Genomic DNA, 22,227 nt, shown 5'->3' on the forward strand with positions numbered 1-22,227 from the left:
CCCATTCGACCCAGCTATTCCACTCCTAGGGGATATACCCTATAAACACAAGAATAAAATACAAAAACCCCTTCCTCACACCTATATTAATAGCCAGGCTCTGGAAACAACAAAGATGCCGTCCAACAGATGAATGGCTAAAGAAACTGTGATACATATACACGATGGAATATTATGCAGCCGTCAGGAGAGATAGTAATGAAATTTTCCTATACATGGATGTACATGGAGTCTATCATGCTGAATGAAATAAGTCAGAGGGAGAGACAGATGCTGAATAGTATAACTCATCTATGGGTTTTAAGGAAAATAAAAGTCATTTTTGCAACAGTCCTCAGAGACAATGAGAGGAGGGCTGGACTTCCAGCTCACTTCATGAAGCTCACCACAAAGAGTGGTGAGTGCAGTTATAGAAATAACTACACTGAGAACTACCATAATCATGTGAATGAATAGGAACTGGAAAGCCTGTCTAGAGTACAGGTGGGGTGTGGTGGGATGAAGGGAGCTTTGGGACATTGGTGGTGGAAATGTTGCACTGGTGAAGGGGAGTGTTCTTTACATGACTGAAACCTAATCACAGTCATATTTGTAATCAAGATGTTTAAATAAAGAAAAATGTTTAAAAAATAGTATCTATCTTTTTCTCTAAATTGTTTCTTGAGGTTTAGTGCAATTGTTGTGATATAAATATGACTGTCACAATTTTCTGTTTGTTTTTCTGTGGCTTATAAATTGTTTTCCATCCTTTCACTCTGAAGCTGCATCTGTTCTGAACTTTTTTTTTAGTATAATTTTTATTTTAATTATATTGGCTTACATATTGTTGACAATAATATTTTAGGTACATATTTACATAAAATCAGGGGGGATTCCCATCACCAATTTGTCCTCTCTACACCTCCATTTTTCTCCTACCTCCCATATCCTCTTCCCTCACCGCCAGGGCTGCTAGAATATGTGGTCCCCTCTGTACCTACCCTACTACTTAGTAGTCCTGCACCTGTTTGGTCTTGGTGCCTTCCTTATTTCCCCCTCTTACCATAAAGCAGGGCTAGCTACTTCAAATTACGTGGTTTTGTTTGAAGAAGAGAAAAGTAGTAAACTGGAGTAAAAGTCTAATATGCCGAAAATGGGCAGAATCCTTCTAGAGGCTCGATTTGAGAGACGAAGGAGAAAAAGAAGGTGAAACACTCCACCAGTACAAAAAGGAGGGTCAAATATCCAGTGAGGACTCTGACATTAACAATAAGCACCACACACACACACAAAAAATAAATAAATAAAAATAAAAATAAAAAACCGCCATGGTCTTGAGATAAGAAACATGGCATAGCATAAAAAGAAAGAAAATAAAAGAAGAGAAAAAAATAAGTATAACTGGGGACAACAACTTTAATAGCCACACCCTAACAAAGAAATCAACCAAAAATAGATAGGTAAATAAAAATAGTAATAATAATAAATGAAGATAAAAAATAATATATAAAAAATAAACAATGTTTTGTGCTTTTTGCATTTTTTCTCTCCTGACCTGGCACAATAAATATTGGGGTCATTCGAAAAGAAATTCACTTAGCCTAAGAGATATGGGGTTTCTCTGTCCTTGGAATATATTGTTATGGGATTAACTATAGACTCTGTTCAGGGTCATTTACTCTCCCGGTGGTGCTTTTTTGGTGTTTTGAAGACTTCTGGTCCGTCCTGGGTGATACAATCAGACCTCTGTGTCTAGAGATCTTGGTATCTGCACAGGTCCAGGGGTGAGTCTTTTTTCTGCAGGCAGCAGATATCTGGGCTTTGTTTTCTGATTCAACCCTTTCCTCTGTGCCTTTAGATGGGAGAGTTTAGTCCATTGACATTTAAGAAAATTATTTACAGAGAGGGCTATTGTGCATGATATTCTACAGAGTTGTTGTTACAACTGGGAAATTTGTGTAATTAATCTTTGAGTAGTTTTTTTTCAGTAAGTTAGGCTAGCATGAATATTTGCATATTTTTGTTTGTTTTTGGTTTTTGGGTCACACCAGCAGCACTCAGGAGTTACTCCTGGCCCTAAGCTCAAACTCGGGGGACCATATGGGATTCTGGGATTCTAACTACCGTCTTCCTGCATACAAGCAAACGCCCTACCTCTATGCCATCACAGTGTCCTTTCTACCAATTAATCTGTCTATTCATTATCTTAGTTACTGAAGCAGTGGTCCTCACACTACGGCCCACAGGCCACATATTGTACTTGTTCTCATTTTGCTACTTCACTTCAAAATAATATATATGCAGTGTGCATAGAAGTTTGTTCATAACTTTTGTTTTTACTATATTCCGGCCCTTGAATGGACTGAGGAACAGTGAACTGGCTCCCTGTTTAAAAAGTTTGAGGACCCCTGGTTTAGAATAAGTGTTGATGTTGGTTAATCTCAGCTTTACACTTTTTTTCTCCTTCAAATTTTCTTGGCTATGTTAGGCCTTTTACCTCTCTGTATGTATGCTTCATTTAAAGTTAAATTAAAAAAATTGTTTTGATTTTGGCCAAACTATGTTCGAGGTTAATACCTGGCTCAGTGTTCAAATGTGACTCTTGGTAAGAGGTTGATACCTGGCTCAGTGTTCAAATGTGACTCTTGGTAGGATCAGGGGATTATATAAGAGTGCTAACAATTGAACCTAGGTCTGCTGTTTACAAAGCAAGCCACTTACTCTCTCCAGCTTCTATATACACCTAAGAATCAGTTTTTAAGAATTAGCAAAATATTTTCAGAAATTTTTATTGATTGTGTTGAATCTACTGATCAAGGTAAAAAATAGATAGATTGTCTTCTTATCAATAAAAATGTCCTATTTCTTCATTTATTTAGTCCTCTTTGATTTAACTAATCAGAACTTTATACTTTTGCTTATATATATATATATCTATTGGGTTTCAACTGAATATATCTGTTACATTTATATTTGACTGTTTAAAATTTTGTTTATTTCAGTCATACTACTTTTTGGATTTTTATAAATTAATATTGAATATAGCTATATTGTTACAATTCTTTAAGAGCTTCAAGAGGATTTGGTTGTTGGTTTCTTTTATACACTGAAATTATACTATTTTAAGGAAAAATAGGGTATTGACACATCTGTACTAAACCTAATTTAAATAATCACCAGAGATTAAGGTTTATTTTGTATTTCTTAATGATATTATTACAATGTGATATTTATCAGTCTGAATATATTCTATCTGTGTAAACATTAAGAAGGGAAATTTCAAAGAAAGTTATGATTTTTAAATAAATATTGGAGATAGTTATATTCTTTGTACTGAATACATGGCAAGCTCTTTGACAGATTTCTCATGAGATAGACTAAACCTTGTATTACCCGGACTTGTTTCGTACATTCCCCTGGTAACGCACAACGTGAAAAATGACAATGCCTTTCACACCTAAACTTCAGGGGATTTTATGCTTCTTTCCATCAGCACCTTGAGAATAAGTATCATTCCTTGTTAGGACAGGAGAGATCACAAGGTCAAGGCCTCCAGCCATACCAAGTTACTACCTGAGATGAAAAAGGGCATAGGGCTAACTTAGTTATAATATGCAGTTACTATAGTATATGTATGCCCATGTTCAGCTGTGATTTTTATGGAATTGGACCAATCAAACATTCTTGAAATGTGTCTCCAAATTGCTTCTCATCAACCTATACTCATCTACCTTCTTCCAATCTATACATTTTTTTAAAATATGATTCTTTTAACCCAACCCCCCCCCCCCCCCCCTCTGTCCTTCCTTCTTAAATCGTCCCATAAAATATTTCTTCCAAGCCCTGACCAAGACCCTTTCTTTTATTCTAATTTTATATCTTTTCCAATGGTGTCTCTCCTTTGACTTCCCCTTTTTTTCTCTTGCATCTTTCAATCCCTACCCTAAACAAATATCAGCTTCAACGACCAGCATTTCAAAACACAGAGATTTAAAAGTATATTAGCTAATGCAAATTGACTTTTATTTGTAAACTATATATTGGAATGAAAAGGGAAATGTCCATGGAGAGAATTTGGTTCTTAAGGGACACCAAAACCCTAGTCACACCTATGTATCCATAGTAGAGAGATATGTTGATGTCTCTTTCTCTCTGGGGAAAAATCGCACTTTCCCCAACGATGTGTACTTGGAAGCATTATCACCTCCCCACTGAGCTTTCTTTTCATTGCCTCACGCTCAGGCCTTTGCTCATCAGTGATAGGTGTTGATATCACTGGTTCTGGTACATTTGGCTCTCTCCAGGGAATTCGCTGGGCACTAAAGTCTTTAAGTAAAAACGGATTTTGACTCTTGAGTGGTGACTGGCCCTTGGTCACAGGTTGAATGCGAGGGTCCCTCTGGAGAGAAGAGAATGTTGCTTGAACTGGAGCACAGATTCAGTTCCAGTTTCACCTGGAGATGTCTCAGGTGGAGCAATAGGCGGGCTTAGTTGGTTTCTTCAGGACTTTGCTTGAGGTGCATTCTCTGAGAAGGACTGAGCTGGTCTTTCAGAATCTGCCAAAGGGGAAGGAATTGGCTTGGATGACTTGCCAGCATTGGTTGAGTGGGCACTGAGAAGAACCAGGCCTGGTAGGCTGAGATGCAGCAGGAACACTAGCAGCCAGATGTTGTGGTCTTGGCCGCCGCCGAGAAACAGGTGGTGGCTTCTCCGAGGCGAAAAATGGCAAAGGTATTAATTTGACCTTGCAGGTGGTGGCAACTCATAAACAGAAGGAGATGATCTATTTTCTCCAGGACTTACTGCTAGTTTTTTTCGATTGGACCTGAATTTTTTCAACACCTTTATACCTCCTGTGTCGTATGCGGTCTACTTTGAGGACAGAAGAGGGCTGAAATCATTTTGTCTTATTGGAGTTTCCAAGGAACCTGAAAGAAGACTGTCCAGGGGTTGGAATCTCTCTTTTCCCTAAGGCGTGAAAAACCTGAACAGACTCCAGCATGTGTGAGGCCTAGGGAGCTTCGAGGCTTTTTCAAAGACTCTGCCTAATCTCAGGTGGATTCCTTTTACGCTTTGTCCTGGGCAATGGTGGGTTGTCTTCCCATTCTGGTCTCTCTTTGGTGCTGTCAGCCTTGTATCATCCACTTTCCTTACTCCTGCTCTCTCTAGCCCTTTTTGTCATTGGCTGCTTCTGTCTCCCTGCCATTTCTGCTCCTGGATGTAACTTTCTGTTGTTTTGCTATTTACGTTTGGACTTAGCAGGAGACCTCTCTCTGGCTACAGGCATGGAATTGGAAACTCTCATTTTCTTCCCCCAATAGATTATCTTCATTCTTTTCTTTTCATTTTATTCTGGGGTTCACCCTCTATAGGTTTGGAGGCCTTATTTTTGTTTTGCCTGGATAGATCACAGGGGTTTCTCATGGCACTTGCAGTTTTGGTGCATCTCACTTGTGATATTTTGTTTGGTGTCAATTTCTTGGAGAGAGTTGTTTTGGTCCACGGTCTTGGCAAGGACTCTAAGAGTGAGGGGACAATTTATTTCTTCCAAGGTGGTGATATCTGCCAGACTGCTACTAGAGTCTGTGTCACTTTCCAGTGCTACATCATCTTCATAGAACTTTTGACTCTTTCCCAGGCCCTTGTTTTCAGAAGCAACCTGCTTTTCTTGGTCCAGAGGATCAAAGGAGGTCAGGATTTGGTGTAAATCAGGGCTTTCGACAGGGCAAAGCAAAGGATCTTCGTGTGCTATTGGGTTTGAGCTGAGTCCCCAAGATTCTGTGTATTCATTATGGATTTCATCTAAAATTTTTGTTCTCGGATGGGTCTTGATTTGGGAGCAGTAGAATAGTGCCAGGCTACTTTGCACTGGAGCTATCATAGAACTATCCTCAAGCTCAAGGGTGGTGGTTACTCTCATGTAGTTCTATCTCATATCTGCTCGATTTGGGGAATTCTGGATTCTGTATCTGACAATATGTCTGACCTTGCAGGTTGAAATCCCTAGAGAAGCCTGGGTTCTCCAGGGAATCCATCAACTAAAAAAGAATCAAGAAAGATCAGTCTGAGGAAGTGAGTAACTCCCCTCAGATACCAGTGCAGAAATTGTGCACCTTCCAGCAGAGGATAGTGGTTGCTACCAGCTATTCTAAGAATCCTGGCTACATTCCCCTGTGCTAAATAGATTGGAGGTAACAGTTGTTCTTACTGGGATCATGTGGTACCATTTTTCTTGCTTCTTTTCTCATATTTTATAAAACTTTCTGTAAATTACATAAAAGTGACAAGATTTTGGGCTTAGGATATAATGCTGTGCTTATGCCCAATATCCCTGTTAAAAAACACCAGAGGCAGGAGGCATGGCACAAACCCTGTCTGCCCTATCTATGTAGAGCCTATAGTAGTTCTCTCAATTTTTCTAGTTTTCAGAGAGAAAAAAATCACCCCTGCCTCTTGCAAAATACTATATTTCTAAAATATTTAGTGCACATTCAGAGATATAGCGTACTCTCAATTTCTCCATTTCACATGGAAAAGACTTGTCATCAAGTCAGAGAAAGGAAGAAGTTGCTTTACAGGAAAAGTATGCTCAATTTCAATAGTAAGTTTGATGACATTGGCAGGACCTCTGAATACAAAGTCTATTCTATATCCCTGGGTATACAGTTTCCTGATAGGGAATGTTAACTTGTTCTATCCCAGTAACAATCCTGAACTGTCTTCAGAACAAATATTAATAATAGTTCATGGCAGGGAGCTTAATATCAGTGGTGGTCATAGTTAGACGTAACTAGGACAACTAGGACATCGTTTGGTGTGCTGGAAGTTTACTAGTATGGAACCTAGATGGTCATTCTCCTTTCATAACTCCCTATCAGTAGTAGATGTCCTTCTATAGAGGTTGAAAATAGAATGTGATCAGGTAGTGATCAGAGGTGGATATTAAATTTAACTAGGAGCTAAATGCCACTTGTTGGATTATTTTTTGTGGGCCTATTTGACTGTTCTGAGTACTGATTTTCCTTCTCACTGTTTTTACTTACCTTGAAATCTTGATTCTGTGATGGGCTGAGGCAGACACAGAGTTGTAGAAGTCAAGAGGTGGAGGCCGAGGGATAAGGCATTTGGGGGCTGGACTCCTTTAGTACCATGACCATTTCAGAGGTTGAGTTGTAAGTTTGGAGGGCAGAGCCCCCTACCTCCTGTATATGACATAGAGTCATAGGATTGCACAAAGGGACCAAGTTTGTTCAGCACAAGAGAGACCTCAGGGGTGTCCTGACTATAATAATGCACCTGGCTCCTTCCTGGTAGGGACTCACCCAGGCCTCTGAGTGTGATGTGGACCCCTGAGGTGGTGTCCTCTTGACAAGTCTGCCTGAAAAGTTGGGTATGTGTACAGAGGCACTGTGCTGGTGGTATGTGAGATGTTAGGGTACTGAGCTGCTACTGACATGGAAGAGACAGCTGTGTTTTGGTCAGTGACAGTCCATAGTGAAGCCTCCACGGGTAGAGGACGTATTTTGAGCACTTCCAGTAATATCCCACTGAATAATAGTGGGTGGTAGGAAGCAGTTGAAGTGAAAGTCTGGTTCTGGACTGACACTCCAGACAGCATTCCTGTGTTAATTTGTTGGTAAGGGTAGGCACTACCCACAAGTGGTTGATAAGGGGTGCCAGAGGCTGATGGTAGGAGCCAGGCAGAGCTAACAGCTGAAGCAGAGACTGTGGAGAAGTTGCAGGTACTTTCTGCCAGGGAAGCTGCATTGGTTACTAACAGGAACCAAAACCTGCCAAGAATTGCAGTTCTCCGATGCATATGGATTTTGGAAATTTTCTGTGGGGAACACGAAGGTGATGAAAACATAACATGAGAATGATGATCTCTCACTAAGACAGGAATTAATCTTACCATAAGGTTGTAGGCAAAATAAAGCTTCTTATACTAAACCCTCACTGAGATACCAACAAGTCAAATGGTTTTGGGTTTTTCAAGGGCAGGCGAACATTTTGGCACTTTGTGTATGTGGCACTGTGCTCCCAAACATGGAGGCACAACTAGCAAAGACCAGGTATCCTTGTTTGTACATGTTGTTTTTTTTTGTTTTAGTTTGTGCTCATCTCTTCCTGTTTTCCTGAATAGCAAGGCAGTTAAGTGCCTTATTTCCTCACTATTTCTCTGACCACCATGTTTGTTTTTATTATTGGGTTACAGCAACCTCGGCATTTGGACTTTCTTGCCAAGGCCACTTGCTTTGTGAGCATTACAATGCCAGAAACCAGAGAAAGAGAATTTATTAATATAAAGTATTTGTGGGCCAGGTGAGGTGCAATACAGCTATTAGCAATGCAATCTTCAGTTTCTCATTTTGCTTGTGTAGTTCATATACAATACTGAGGGTTCATAGTTCCCAGTGCCTATTGATCAAAATAACGTTGGCAATTGATCCGTTTCAAGGCTGGTTTTTGCATTTTAGCTCAGAAATTATTACTTTACTCTTTCTTATGAAATACTATTTTGGTGGGTGAATGTTATTAAGTTATGAATTCACCAATGAAATGTTATAACAGCAACAGTAATCAAGAGTAGAAATGTATGCTTGAATAAAATTGTTCTCTGACATGACTTACATGAGAGGACCTTAAAATTCTATAAATATAGAGAAAATAGTTTAAAATATGGATCACAGAACTGAAGAAGTATAAAGATATCAATGAAATCTGGACTAAGTTTCTAGCAGCAAAGTTATTGAGCAAAGAGCCAGGTGTAAGCCCTGAGCACCATTGTTTGTGTCCCAAAACCAAATCAAAGAAAAGAAGTACAAGTTTACTCATAAACTCTGTGTCAGGCATCCAATATTAAGAACTGAATCTTTGGGGCCGGTGAGGTGGCGCTACAGGTAAGGTGTCTGCCTTGCAAGCGCTAGCCAAGGAAAGGACCACGGTTCGATCCCCCGGCATCCCATATGGTCCCCCCAAGCCAGGGGCAATTTCTGAGCGCGTAGCCAGGAGTAAGCCCTGAGCATCTAACGGGTATGGCCCAAGAAACCAAAAAAAAAAAAAAAAAAAATTAAAAAAAAAAAAAAAGAACTGAATCTTTGATGTTATTGAAATATTTTAGTCAAAAGAATGGAATGTAAGATTATTTGTGAATTACATACCTTGCCAAGACCTTAAGATAGAAAAGATTTATCAATAGCATACACAAGCAAAATATTGCAATAAATGTGAATGTATTGGTAGACAATATATTAATAGTAAAAACACATAAATCAGTAGTAGATATTTTAAGTATAAGGTAATTCAGTTAGTTTTTCACAATTTAAAATGTTTTATGTCAACATGCTTTACCAAGATCTTCATGATACAGATGTTTTAGCCATTAAAATTTCAAACACCAAACCCCCTCATGTGACCTTTTCTCCAACATTTTCCTCAGTTTTCAAGCCACCACCCTAATGTTCTCCTTTACAAACACAAACAAATTTGTTTCATATTGTTTGTTATAAATAAGGTTATTGGAATGACCAAAACTGCTGTCATTAAGGGACTTTTTGAAATAATTATTTCTCTCTCGATGCTGTTATTAATCTCATTAGCTAAGGATTTTCTAGTTTGTATTTTGTGCTGGCAGTAGGGCCTTCTTATGTTATTGTTTATGGTGAGTGTGGTCTTCTATGTAACTTTTCCATCAGATGTGTTGTGTTTTGAGGTGTCACATGTCCACTGTGAGTGAACAGTTCAGGGTCTATAGATCTGGACTTTTTTGTTATTATGCTCATTCACATTGTCTTCATATTAATCAGGAAACAAAATAAATTATATGTAGCATACATATAGTTTAACTATAGTAAACTATATTAAACGTAACTATATTTCTTTCTGTTGTAATTTAAAATTTTTGCCTCTAGCCAACATTCTATCCCAAACTGTTACTCCTTCCTTCATAACTCCTTCCTGGTCTCCCCTCCATTTTTAGATTATTGTCCCAAATATAGTCTCTCCTTCTTGGTTCATATTAGTTAATGCTCAGTGACAGTTGTTATCCTAATCTTCCTTACCTTTGCTTCTTTATAGCTAAGCACTCCACACCCACTCTGACCTCTCAATTTTTCTCTTTTCACTTATTTTAACTAAAATAACCTAAGAGATGTGGCTACTTTTTGGAGAAGCATTGAATTTAAAGTAGATTGTAAATACAACTGGAAAGACCATTACAGACTCAATATCCTGGTATATACTGCTACTTTTCTACTCTACCTACATCATCTGTTTCTGTTGAAATACTCCTGTCTCTGATTTAAGTTTTCACATGTATATCATGGAAAAAATAACTATTAGAAAGGAAAGGAACTACAGAGTATTAACACTCTCTAATATATAAACATAGATGAGAACACATTAGCCAATGTACAATATATAAAATTGTATGTAAAGATATGATATAAAAATAAGAAACAAATGCTGTGTGAAAGAATTAAGTATAAAATAATTATAGAAATAATTATATTAGCATATAGTTAGGAAATGTCAAACTGAAATGATGCATATCAAGTTGTAGTTTAATACTTTGCTCCATTATTCCAAGTTATTTTGACTTGACTACTGAATTTAGGGTAAGAAACCTTACCTGACATGGTCAGATAAGAGAAAAATATCAGGTACAGGTTCAAGGGATGAGGAGAAAATCTCGAGGATGTCTGAGCACTGAGGCAGAAGACTGAGAATGTCCAGTACAAACTACTGGTCACTGGTCATTGGTGATGATCCAAATTTGTTTACAGACAAATTCATGGGAACCCCAAGATTCTACCAGATGGGGATTGGTTTGGTGGAAGAATGATGTCATAAGTAGGCAGTTTAGAGGTGGGGCTAGCCAATATGGAGGTTAAATTCTCAATAAGACCACCAGGTATGGCAGAGAGACAGAATGAAGCAGGCTGATATGTAGGGTGTTGTAATTATACAAAACCCATGTAACAGTCCTTTTATTGAGCTTTTCTGTTAGGAAAATCCTCCTATTAATTAAATTAATGAGTTTACAGATGTTTATTAATTAAATAAATTGTTATCAATTACTTATACATTGTTTTCATAAATGTATTTTACATAATAAAATAAAATCAAATCAAAAGGTATACATTATATTTGAGGTTATGTATTTACATAGTTAGAAATATTTTATTTTCAATAGAAATTAATTACTTTAATCAATAATTTTATTATTTAAAAATATAATCATAGCTTGGTTTATACATCCAGTATTTCAAATTTAATCCCACCATATTCCTCCACCAATGTTTCCAGAGAACATCCTATGCCAACAACCCCTGCCTCCAGCTGACTATAATAAAAGTCACCTTCAAAAATTTGTTTGTGAAAGTTTGAATTTTATAATTTCATTTTGTTGACTCTTGCTTGGATAGTTGGTAGGTGTGTCATTAATTTTTTATTTTTAGGCCACACCAGGTGGCACTTGGGGGTTACTTCTGGCTCTGAGAAATTACTCCTGGAAGGTTCAAAGGACCACATGTGGATCCTGGCTTGGTAATGTTCAAGGCCCATCTTCCAACTACTGTAATATCAAAAAGCCCCCTAGTTTCTGTCCTCTTTTAACACCACCAATGCACATGAAAATTCTTATAATCTGTTCCTTGCCATTTTATGTTTGTCTTTTTTTTCATCTACTCTATTTCTTCCCTTCTCTAGACTATTGGTCCTAGAGTGTTCTTGACAATCCCCATTAAAAGCATTGCATTTCTTCATATAGTTAGTCTAAATATGTCGGGTAAGTGATTTTTATCCTGTATTTATCCTTCTCTTCAGCTTACCTCATTTAGTATATGTTCCAGTTATTCCATGTCGCAGAGAATTGCATGATGGCATAATTGTTTATAGACATGTGGAATGCCATTGTATGTATTTATGTCGCAAATATTTATGATTCATTCATCTGCTGTTGGGTGCAAGCTCCTTTTTCACCACATCCCTGCCAACACAAATTATTCCTATTTTTTTATATGTGCCATATTCACTTTTGTAAGATGATAGTTATTTTATCATGATTTGTATTTTACTAATGATAAGTGATGATCATTTTTTTATATGCCTGTTAGATATCTGCTGGTCTTCCTCAGAAACGTGTCTGTTCACTTCCTATCCCCTTTTTTATTTCTTATAGTTTAAATACATGTTTAATTGAACAAAATGTGGAATGAAACAACTATTAAAGGAGAACAAAGAGTTTCCACAACTTTGTAAGAAATGCTCTAACTAATCATCATTGGATTACACTCATTCCTTTTTGCAATAAAATGATGTTTGACTTTACTTATGTCAACTTCTTTCCTATTAAAGATGGTTGCAATAGAAAAATTATGTTAGGAATAAATTAGGTATAGGTATTATATTTCTTTTTTATCATAATTTTTATTTTAATCATAGTGGCTTGCATATCATTCACAATAATATTTTAGGTACATATTAACATTGAATCAGGGTATTTTCCACCACCAAATTGTCCTCCCTCCACCCCCGTTCTCATTTTAACTCCCATAGCCTCCAACCTCACCCCCAGGACTGCTAGAATGAGGGGTCCCCTTTGTGCCTAGCTTACTACTTAGTGATCTTACAACTATTTGGTCATGGTACCTCCATTATATTCCCCCTCTAATTGGGACATGGGACTAGATAGTTAAAGTTTTGTAGTTTTGTTTGAAGAAGAGAAAAGTAATAAGATGGGATAAAAATCAAATATGCCAAAAATGGGCGGAGTCCTTCACGAGGCTCTATTCCTCAGTTTGAGAGACAAAGGGAAAAAAGAAGGTGAAACACCACAACAGTATAAAAAGAAGTATCAAATAAAATATCCAGTGAGCACTACAGCAATAAAGATAGGCACCACATATTTGCTGTAGCAAATATTGTCCTCAATGGAGAAAACTAAAAGCCTTCCCTCTAAATTCTGGTACAAGACAAGGCTGTCTTCTCTCACCACTCCTCTTCAACATAGTACTGGAAGTGCTTGCTATAGTGATCAGGCAAGAAAAATATATCAAGGGAATCCAGATAGGAAAGGAAGAAGTCAAGCTTTCACTGTTTTCAGATGACATGATACTCTACCTAGAAAACCCTAAAGATTCTACCAAAAGCTCCTAGAAAAAATAGACTCATATAGCAAGGTGGCAGGGTACAAAATTAACACACAGAAATCAGTAGCCTTTTTATACACCAATAATGATAGGGAAGAGATGGATGTCAAGAAGGCAATCCCATTCACATTAGTGCCACACAAACTCAAATATCTTGGAGTCAACTTGACCAAAGACGTGAAGGACCTATACATAGAAAACTATAAAACCCTGCTCCAAGAAATAAGAGAGGACACACGGAAATGGAAACATATACCCTGCTCATGGATTGGCAGGATTAACGTCATTAAAATGGAAATACTCCCCAAAGAATTTTTACAGATTTAATGTGATCCCTCTCAAGATACCCATGACATTCTTCAAAGAAGTGGATAAAACACTTAATGAAGTTTATCTGGAACAATAAACACCCTCGAATAGCAAGAAATCCTAAGTGGAGCAGGGAAAACCTCTTCAACAAATGATGCTGGCAGAACTCGTTCGCCACTTGCAAAAAAGTGAACATAGACCCCAGTTACCATCATGTATGAAGGTAAAATCCAAATGGATTAAAGAACTTGATATCAGTCCTGATACCATAAGGTACATAGAACAACATGTAGGTAAAACACTCCATGACATTGAGACTAAAGGAATCTTCAAGGAGGTAACTGCACTTTCCACACAAGTGGAGCAGAGATAAACAGATGGGAATACATTAAGCTGTGAAGCTTCTACACTTCCAAAGACATAGTGCCCAGGATACAGGAACCACCCATCGTGTGGTCGAGAAACTATTCACCCAATACCTATCAGATAAGGAGTTAATCTTTAAAATATATAGGGCACTGACAGAACTTTACAAGAAAAAAAACATCTAATCCCATCAAAAAATGGGGAGAAGAAATGAAAAGAAACTTTGATAAAAAAGAAATACAAATAGCCAAAAGGCACATGATAAAATGCTCCTCATCATTGATCATCAGGGAGATGCAAATCAAAACAATGATGAAATACCATCTCACACCACAGAGTTTGGTGCACATCACAAAGAACGAGAACAATCAGTGCTGGCGGGGATGTGGAGAGAAAGGAACTCTTATCCACTGCTGGTAGGAATGCCATCTAGTCCAACATCTATGGAAAGCAATATGGAGATTCCTCCAAAAACTGGAAATTGAGCTCCCATTCGACCCAGCTATTCCACACTTAAGGATATACCCTAGGAACACAAGAATAAATATAGGTATGATACCTATATTTATTGCAGCACTATTCACAATAGCCAGGCTCTGGAAACAACCAAGATGCCCTTCAACAAATGAATGGCTAAAAAAAAAACTGTGGTACGTATATACAATGGAATATCATGCAGATATCAGGAGAGATGAAGTCATAAAATATTCCTATACATGGATGTACATGGAGTCTATAATGCTGAGTGAAAACAAGTCAGAGGGAGAGAGAGAGACGCAGAATAGTCTCACTCATCTATGGGTTTTAGAAAAATAAAAGTCATCTTTGCAACAATCCTCAGAGACAATGAGAGGAGGGCTGGGACTTCCAGCTCACTCCATGAAGCTCACCACAGAGAGTGGTGAGTGCATTTTTATAAATAACTACACTGAGAACTACCAAAATCATGTGAATGAATGAGGGAACTGGAAAGCCTGTCTAGAGTACAGGTGGGGGTGGGGTGTGATGGAGAGATATTTGGGACATTGGTGTTGGGAATATCGCACTGGTGAAGTGGGATGTTCTTTACATGACTGAAACCTAATCACAATCATATTTGTAATCAAGATTTTTAAATACAGGAAAATATTTCAAAAAATAAGCAAGATAATTTAAATTTTCTAATAATTTAAGTTGATATACTGAATTTAATAAGTAATTATCTAATCAATAAGTAAAACTAATTATTAGTATATTTCTAAAGGCAAAACACTTCCTAATTAGTGTAATGGTAAAGGATATATTGAAATGATTTGATATCAAATATTTTTTAGCATCCACAAAATACATTTTTAAAAAAGTATTCAAAAAGGCTCAAGATTGCTTTTGTAGAAATTTAGAAATAAACATAAATAAAATTGGTAACCAAAAATGTTTGGCTACCAATTACTAAAAAATTCATAACTAAAACTATTCTTGGCATGTATAAATTCTATTATAGGTATATATATTTTATTTCTTTCGTATATTTAAAATATCTAATATTCAGAACCTTCATACTTCTGCCTACAGCTTCACACATATAATAAACTAAATAGTTAAGTATAGATTATCATGGGAATATGAGATAAAGAATATTAGGATATAGAAATACTTGGAGGCTATAAGAAGTATAAGACTTTAGATATCCAGCAGGTATAGTTATTAGTCAAGGTGTGAGTATTGTCTAAGGTTTGCAGTGGATCAATTGTTAAAACACCTTATACTTAATTAAAAAAAGGCACTAAATTTTTGAATATTCTGGTTTATCCTGGGCTTCCTTAAAAGCATCTCTCAGGTGGAACTGAGTTTCATAGCGTATCACTGTTCAGCAAAGATAATCTCCATGTAGAGTGCTCTTATTATTGTCTTGTCAAGGTAATAGTGCCATAGATAAAAGGACCACCTGGAGCTAAAACTTTTTCAAGGTGATTTTGAATGTTAAGATCAAATGAAGGAGTTTGAAAGAGTTATTTTTATATACCCTGAAATCTGCCTGTGGTAGAGTAACAATCACTATAATAAGTAGTCCTACAAATTTAGAATCTTCAACTGGTGAAATTTTAATTCTCATTACTATAAAAGGGAATTTTTGATATTCATATATGTTCATATATGTTTCCCTACGACATGGTTCAAGCCACTTGCTCTTCCTATTTTCATTTTTTTTTAATTTTGGTCTTGTCATTAATTCTAATTTGGAACTTTTTCTTGCTACTTAGCTCAGACGGCAGAAAACAGTGGAAAGGTACATTTATTGTTTTAAAAACTGAATTTGGAAGTAACATTACTGCGCTTTTTAATTCATTTTCTATTAATAAATACTTATATGGTTCCTCAAGGGGGGAAGTGCATTAATATAATTTTCCAAAAACAGTGCTCACCATGGCAAGGGACAAAATTATTTAAAGGGTACTTATGCACATCCAAATAGTGCTGTTATTGGATATACTTTTATGACACTTTAAAATGTATTTTGCGATGACCTAACAGCACAATATTAATGCAACTTCATGAAAGAAATATTAAATTACAGAATGTTTTAGTTTTAGTTTAGAATTTATATGTTTTGAACAAAATTCATAGCCAGTAGTGGAAAGTCCTTTAGTGAAAACTTAAGTAATCAAATTTATGATAAAAACAATAAAATCATTCTCAATTTTGTAAAAAAAAAAAACACAATTTAGATATTCTTTTGTTTTGGGGTCACATTCACCAGCACTAAGTGGTTACTCCAGGCTTGGCTCAGAAATCACTGCTGGAAGGTTTGGGGGCCCATTTGAGATGCTGGGAATTGAACCTGTGTTAGCCATGTGCAAGACAAATACCATACCCGCTATGCTTGTCACTAAGGCCCCAATGTGGATATTCTTGTAATGTTTATTGTTATGTAAAAATGCATACAAGTTTTAATATTTCTTATTGTACTAAAATTTCAAAATGATCTTTAATTGATGTAAATAGTATAAAAAAGAAAATTATTCATAAAAGTAATTATATGTTAGGTGACAAATATGTGCTCCTTTACTACTTTAATGTATTTCTTTAAGAAACAATTTCACCAAAATCCACATGACAAGTGAGTGACCTGAAATCCAGAAAACTAGAATTAGATTATTTTGATCACAACTGCCTGCAATCAGAGAATTTAGAAAAGGCCCTTTCTGTACTGTTCAGTTGATCACTAGTGACTCATATTACTATGACATATTTGACATGTGGTTATATTACTGAATATACTTTAAAGGTATATAGATATATATAACAGATTTAGAAAGTTTCACAGGAAAAAAAATTATATAATATAATTTATACAATATAATATATTAAAATAAAATTATACATAACATATACTACTAATAATATATTATTAATTGTATTAAGTTGGAATATTGTATTATTAAATATAATTTAATATTTTGGCTACTTTGGTTTAAATAATCTATGTTTTAATTTATATTATTTGGTTTCCTTTATTATGTATCTGGCATAAAACTAATAATTTCTATATGGCTCCTATTATACTATTTTTTCTACACTGATTGGTAGTTCATGTGGAGGTATATATATATTCTGATGTATATATATTTTATATGTATGTATATATGTATATTTATATATAAATATATATAATATATGTATATTTATCACTCTCTATAAGAGAGACATAAAAGGTTAAAATTTCCTGTTTAATTTTGAGGCCTAACCATTGCCAAATAAAAAAGTTTGCCTCTTAAGTGGCATGGAAAAAGGTACCTAGACACCAATCAGAAGCTCAATTTTAGAATGTTTAACTTGCAGAGATGCCATCGTGTTTCTTCTCTATTGAAGCAGGCCTGTTTTGCTTTCTTATACTCTTAATCACAAGTTCAGAAACCTCCATTTATTATAGGCCAAGATCTCTGCTTAAGCATGTTCCAAGTCTCTGCTCCAAGGTGTTAAAGGATTGGGCAATTAATATTAATATAATTTAGTATTTGTCCACTCATTTTCTTTCCCTTCTCTTAAGTGTGTTTTTTCTAATCCATTTCTCTTGCTCTATAAAAGCTCAGGGACTTCCCAGCACTCAATTTCCTGATATCATACAGTTGCCAATCTGTAGAGAAATATGACAGGAAGAAGCTAGTGTTATTTTCCTTGGAGCATTTGTCTTAAATTATTGCAGTTAAAAACAGAAATTGTTACTGTTAATTTTGTCTGTCCTTATTTGCCATGCAGACATGTGGGTAAGTTTTCTTCTGTCCTTATTTGCCATGCAGACATGTGGGTAGTATTGAAAAGTTTAATAAATAGTAGTTTCCTTTCCTTGCGATAAATATGTGAAAAAATATATTATTTTTTTGTTTTCGGGCCACACCCGTATGATGCTCAGGGGTTACTCCTGGCTAAGCACTCAGAAATTGCCCCTGGCTTGGGGGAACCATATGGGACACCGGAGGATTGAACCAGAGTCCTTCCTTGGCTAGATCTTGCAAGGCAGATACCTTACCTCTAGCGCCACCTCACCGGCCCCATGAAAAATACTTTTAATCAGAATTGATGAGTTGAAAATCCTTGTTTCTGGACCAGAGAGATAGCACAGCGGTACGGCCTTTGTCTTGCACCAGCCAATTCTGGAGGAATGGTGGTTTGAATCCTGGCATCCCATATGGTCCCCCGAACCTGCCAGGAGTAATTTCTGAGTACAGAGCCAGGGGTAACTCTGAGCGTTGCTGGGTATGACTCAAAAAAAAAAAAAGATCCTTGTTTCTGAACATTCAGATTATAATTATGTACATTGATACCCAGGTTATTTTATTGTTTCATATCTTGATTTCTTGCTCAGTTACCAATGTTAAAGATATACCAAGAGAAAATTCTAGATTTGATTTTCTGTCCCCAGATGTATAACCCTTTAACTTAATAAGGCTTCACACAGTTGTCAGTTAAATGAAATGATGCACTTGTCTAAAGAATTCAGATAGTTAAGTAGCAGGTAAATGTTTTTCTTATAGTAGTTCAGCCATTTTATTGTTATGATGTCATCAATAGTTTGAATTTTGGCAGGATAGTGAGAGGTGCTCAGTTCTGAGTGATCCATTTTTAATACATTTCATATGTAGTTATAACATATAACTACAAATTTAAAGAGCCAAATGGCACATATTTGCCTTTTAGTGGTTTAGGCCAGAGTCCTAGAAGGCAACAATTAAGGTGTTCAGTGGAACAGCTACTTTTTGAGGATTCTATATGAAAATCTGTTTATTTGTCTTTTCTGCTTTCTAAAGCTTGTTACATTCATTGATTAATTGCCATTTGTTTTGCAAGCAAATTTAATATTTTTGACATTTATTTAATAGAACTGACTTTTTCTCTAACACAGCTGAAAGGACTCTTTATAATCTGATATTACTGGATTTATTCTCATATCTCAGACTCATCTTCCTATTACCTTGATTATAATTTTATAATCTAAAATATTTCTTTTTATTTAGTGTAACAAAGTCACAGCTCCATGAGTTGAGGATGTGCACAAATTGGGAGAACATAGTTCAGCTTATTACACTAGTTCTCATTCATATTTGTTCATATCTGAAAATGAGTATTCCTCAAAATATTGTTTCTAGACCATCAGTGTTTATGTGACCTGAATCCTGCTGAATCAGGAACTTCATAGGTGGGAACCAGGCTTGAGAATACTGTAAATTATTCTTACACTTAGAAAGCTTCAAGATGGTAGTTATAGCTCAGTTTGAGGTACTCCAATTATATTTTGGTATGAAGCACTGCGGTTGGATGGCAATTTAAGGAATCAAAGGTCAACATGCGAGTGTTTTTTAAGGCTGAATGTATGTCTGAGTTCTTTTTTCTCATTCAATTTTCAGATATTTTAAGATAAATGAGACACCAGTATCTCCACTTGCAACTTTAAGAATCATTAAAGAAAAACCTGGAAGAGAATAAAGATACAAGTTAAATATTGTACTGTAATTTAAAACTATTTTAGTAGAAAATTATTTACTGAGACTTGTGACACCTATTATTATTATCTATAGTAACTAGAATAAACTATTCCTCCTTTAACTCATTTGTTTTTATGCTATAACCAGCGTCTCAAATGTTTCTTAATATCTACACTAACATTATCACTGAGTACAATATGTATCTGACTAAGTATATAATTATTACATATATCTTAAAGATATACACTGCAAGGCCATTTTGAAACACTAAAATATTTAATGAACAATAGGACTAATATACAATCATTTAAAATAGCACTTGACATATATTACTGTGTATGTTTTCTAAAACTAAATTTTAGCAATGTAATTGAAGTCATAGCTATATTCAAAACATCGTGAAAATATATCCAAGAATTCAACAATACTGTGTGGCGGGGGAAGTTTGGAATATTCAGAGTAATGTACTAAATGTAAATTACTTAATTAGGCATATACTTCAAATAAATCTGGCTGATCTGTTAGATCCACAATTCACAAATTTCCATATTTACATTTTTTTTATTTTGGGAGGCAGTGCACACTCGGTGATGCTCAGGGGTTACTCCTGGCTATGTGCTCAGAAATTGCTCCTGGCTTGGGGGACTATATGGGATGCATGGGATTGAACTACAGTTCTCCTAGGTTAGCTGAGTACAAAGCAAACCCTTCCACTGTGTTATTGCTCTGGCCCCTGGCATATTTACTTTTTATTCAACGTTTTATTATATTATAAATTATATTATTTATAATTATATTATATTTATAATATAATAAATATAATATAATTATATTACATTATATTATTTATAATATATTATAAATATTATAATACATCTACCTATCATAAAGTTGGAAAGTGACCAAGTCAACTTTGACAAAAGGCTTTTAGCAAGTAGTACTGCCCTATAAAGTGGATGTATTTTATTATTGAAAAAATTATCTAGAACACTAATAGATAAGTTAACTGTAAATCTAATGTAGTAGGTCAAAAGGAAAGACAAAGCATATCTGAATATAGGGAAAAGAATCAATTATTGTTTAATAAAGTCAAAACAAGTATTGTTAATAAAGTCAATCCATCCATATTCTTATACTACATAGCTTATATTAGTGGTATCATTTAATTATAAAATTTAATTTTTATTTGAAATAACAAGTAGTTTAAAATACATTTAAAATATTTCTAATTAAACATCCCCTATTTGTTCATAGATTTGTGTTGCAAAATTCTAAAATTTTACAGTGAAGTCATGATGGCCATTTGAAGCCAAGGTAGACCAAGACATGAAATCCCATGCTCCTTAATCAATGTCATAGTCATTATTTTCTGCATCAGATCACTGTGACACATATCCTTAATTAATAGGAGGAATGGTCTGTTCAAAATCCAAAGACCAGTTTTCAACTTAATTAAAATGGGCCGGCTTGAATTGATTGTTAACACACTTTCTAATACACAGCACACTTTGTTACACTGCCAGAAAATAATATTAGACCTTTGTATTTTAAGTTTAAAATGTTAGATTTTGACTCACATTTAATCATTATTTTGATAACACACTAAATTAATGAATATAATCATATTCTAAAATACAGAAAATAATTACAATTTTACTTAAGTTTACCTTTTAGATATTTTTCTGGTTTATATATTTGTCATCTACCCACTTTCTAATTTTATGTATATAACTTATGTATATTAAATATGTATTTGATGTCAGTTTCAGTTATTTTTACACAATCTTTTGATTGTGTAGGAAAACTTCCAAATTTATTTACCAAAACTACCTAGTCATATGATGTGGCAAAAAACACAGATAACACATTTAAAGCTCAGAAGATTTAAAACATACATCTTTTGCTTGGTGATTTAAATATTTTTCTTAGCTTAATAAAACAGAGGTAACAAATATTTATGTCTTTTCCAAAGTGTTTTGAATTTTCTTTATATAAAATTGTGCCTTTACTAAATGTAATTTTTTTAAAATATGGAATGCTTCATGAATTTGCGTGTCATTCTTGCACAGGGGCCATGCTAATCTTCTCTGTATTGTTCCAATTTTAGTATATGTGCTGCCGAAGCGAACACCTAAATGTAAATTATTAAAGTATGTACAAGAATGTATATATAACACACACTTTTACATATAAATGGATCTTTACAGACTACAAATAATAGTTAATTTTTAGTTCCTATGTTTCTTCATGTATATGAATCATTTCTATATATTTATTCTCAATTTAGCTATATAAATGTAAAATTCCACTCTTTCATTTATAAAATTCCACACTTCCACTCCACATTTTTATTTATAAATTCAGCTGTACTAATCTTACTGATAAATTCAGAATAATTTTATACAAGTGAATAGAAAAAACCTTATTGTAGTCTATATATTAATTTTTCCCACATTTTATTT

At 35.1% G+C, this 22,227-nt stretch overlaps 1 protein-coding gene and 1 non-coding gene across 2 annotated transcripts in view; both read right to left on the reverse strand.

Annotated features, from left to right (window-relative positions):
- PCDH20 (protocadherin 20) overlaps window positions 1–7,798 on the reverse strand; it is a 119,802-nt gene extending 112,004 nt beyond the window's left edge. The window contains 4 exon segments of the mRNA XM_049778498.1: window positions 4,572–4,740; window positions 5,431–5,693; window positions 7,023–7,118; window positions 7,302–7,798. Coding sequence (XP_049634455.1) covers window positions 4,572–4,740; window positions 5,431–5,693; window positions 7,023–7,118; window positions 7,302–7,798 — 1,025 coding nt within the window.
- Window positions 7,799–21,789: 13,991 nt separating this feature from the next.
- Window positions 21,790–21,896, reverse strand: LOC126016959 (U6 spliceosomal RNA). The gene has a single exon (XR_007498640.1). It is a non-coding gene; the product is annotated as a U6 spliceosomal RNA (small nuclear RNA).
- Between the last annotated feature and the right edge of the window lie 331 nt (window positions 21,897–22,227).

The sequence above is a fragment of the Suncus etruscus genome, chromosome 8, assembly GCF_024139225.1.
Source record: "Suncus etruscus isolate mSunEtr1 chromosome 8, mSunEtr1.pri.cur, whole genome shotgun sequence".
In the NCBI taxonomy this organism is placed as follows: Eukaryota; Metazoa; Chordata; class Mammalia; order Eulipotyphla; family Soricidae; genus Suncus; species Suncus etruscus.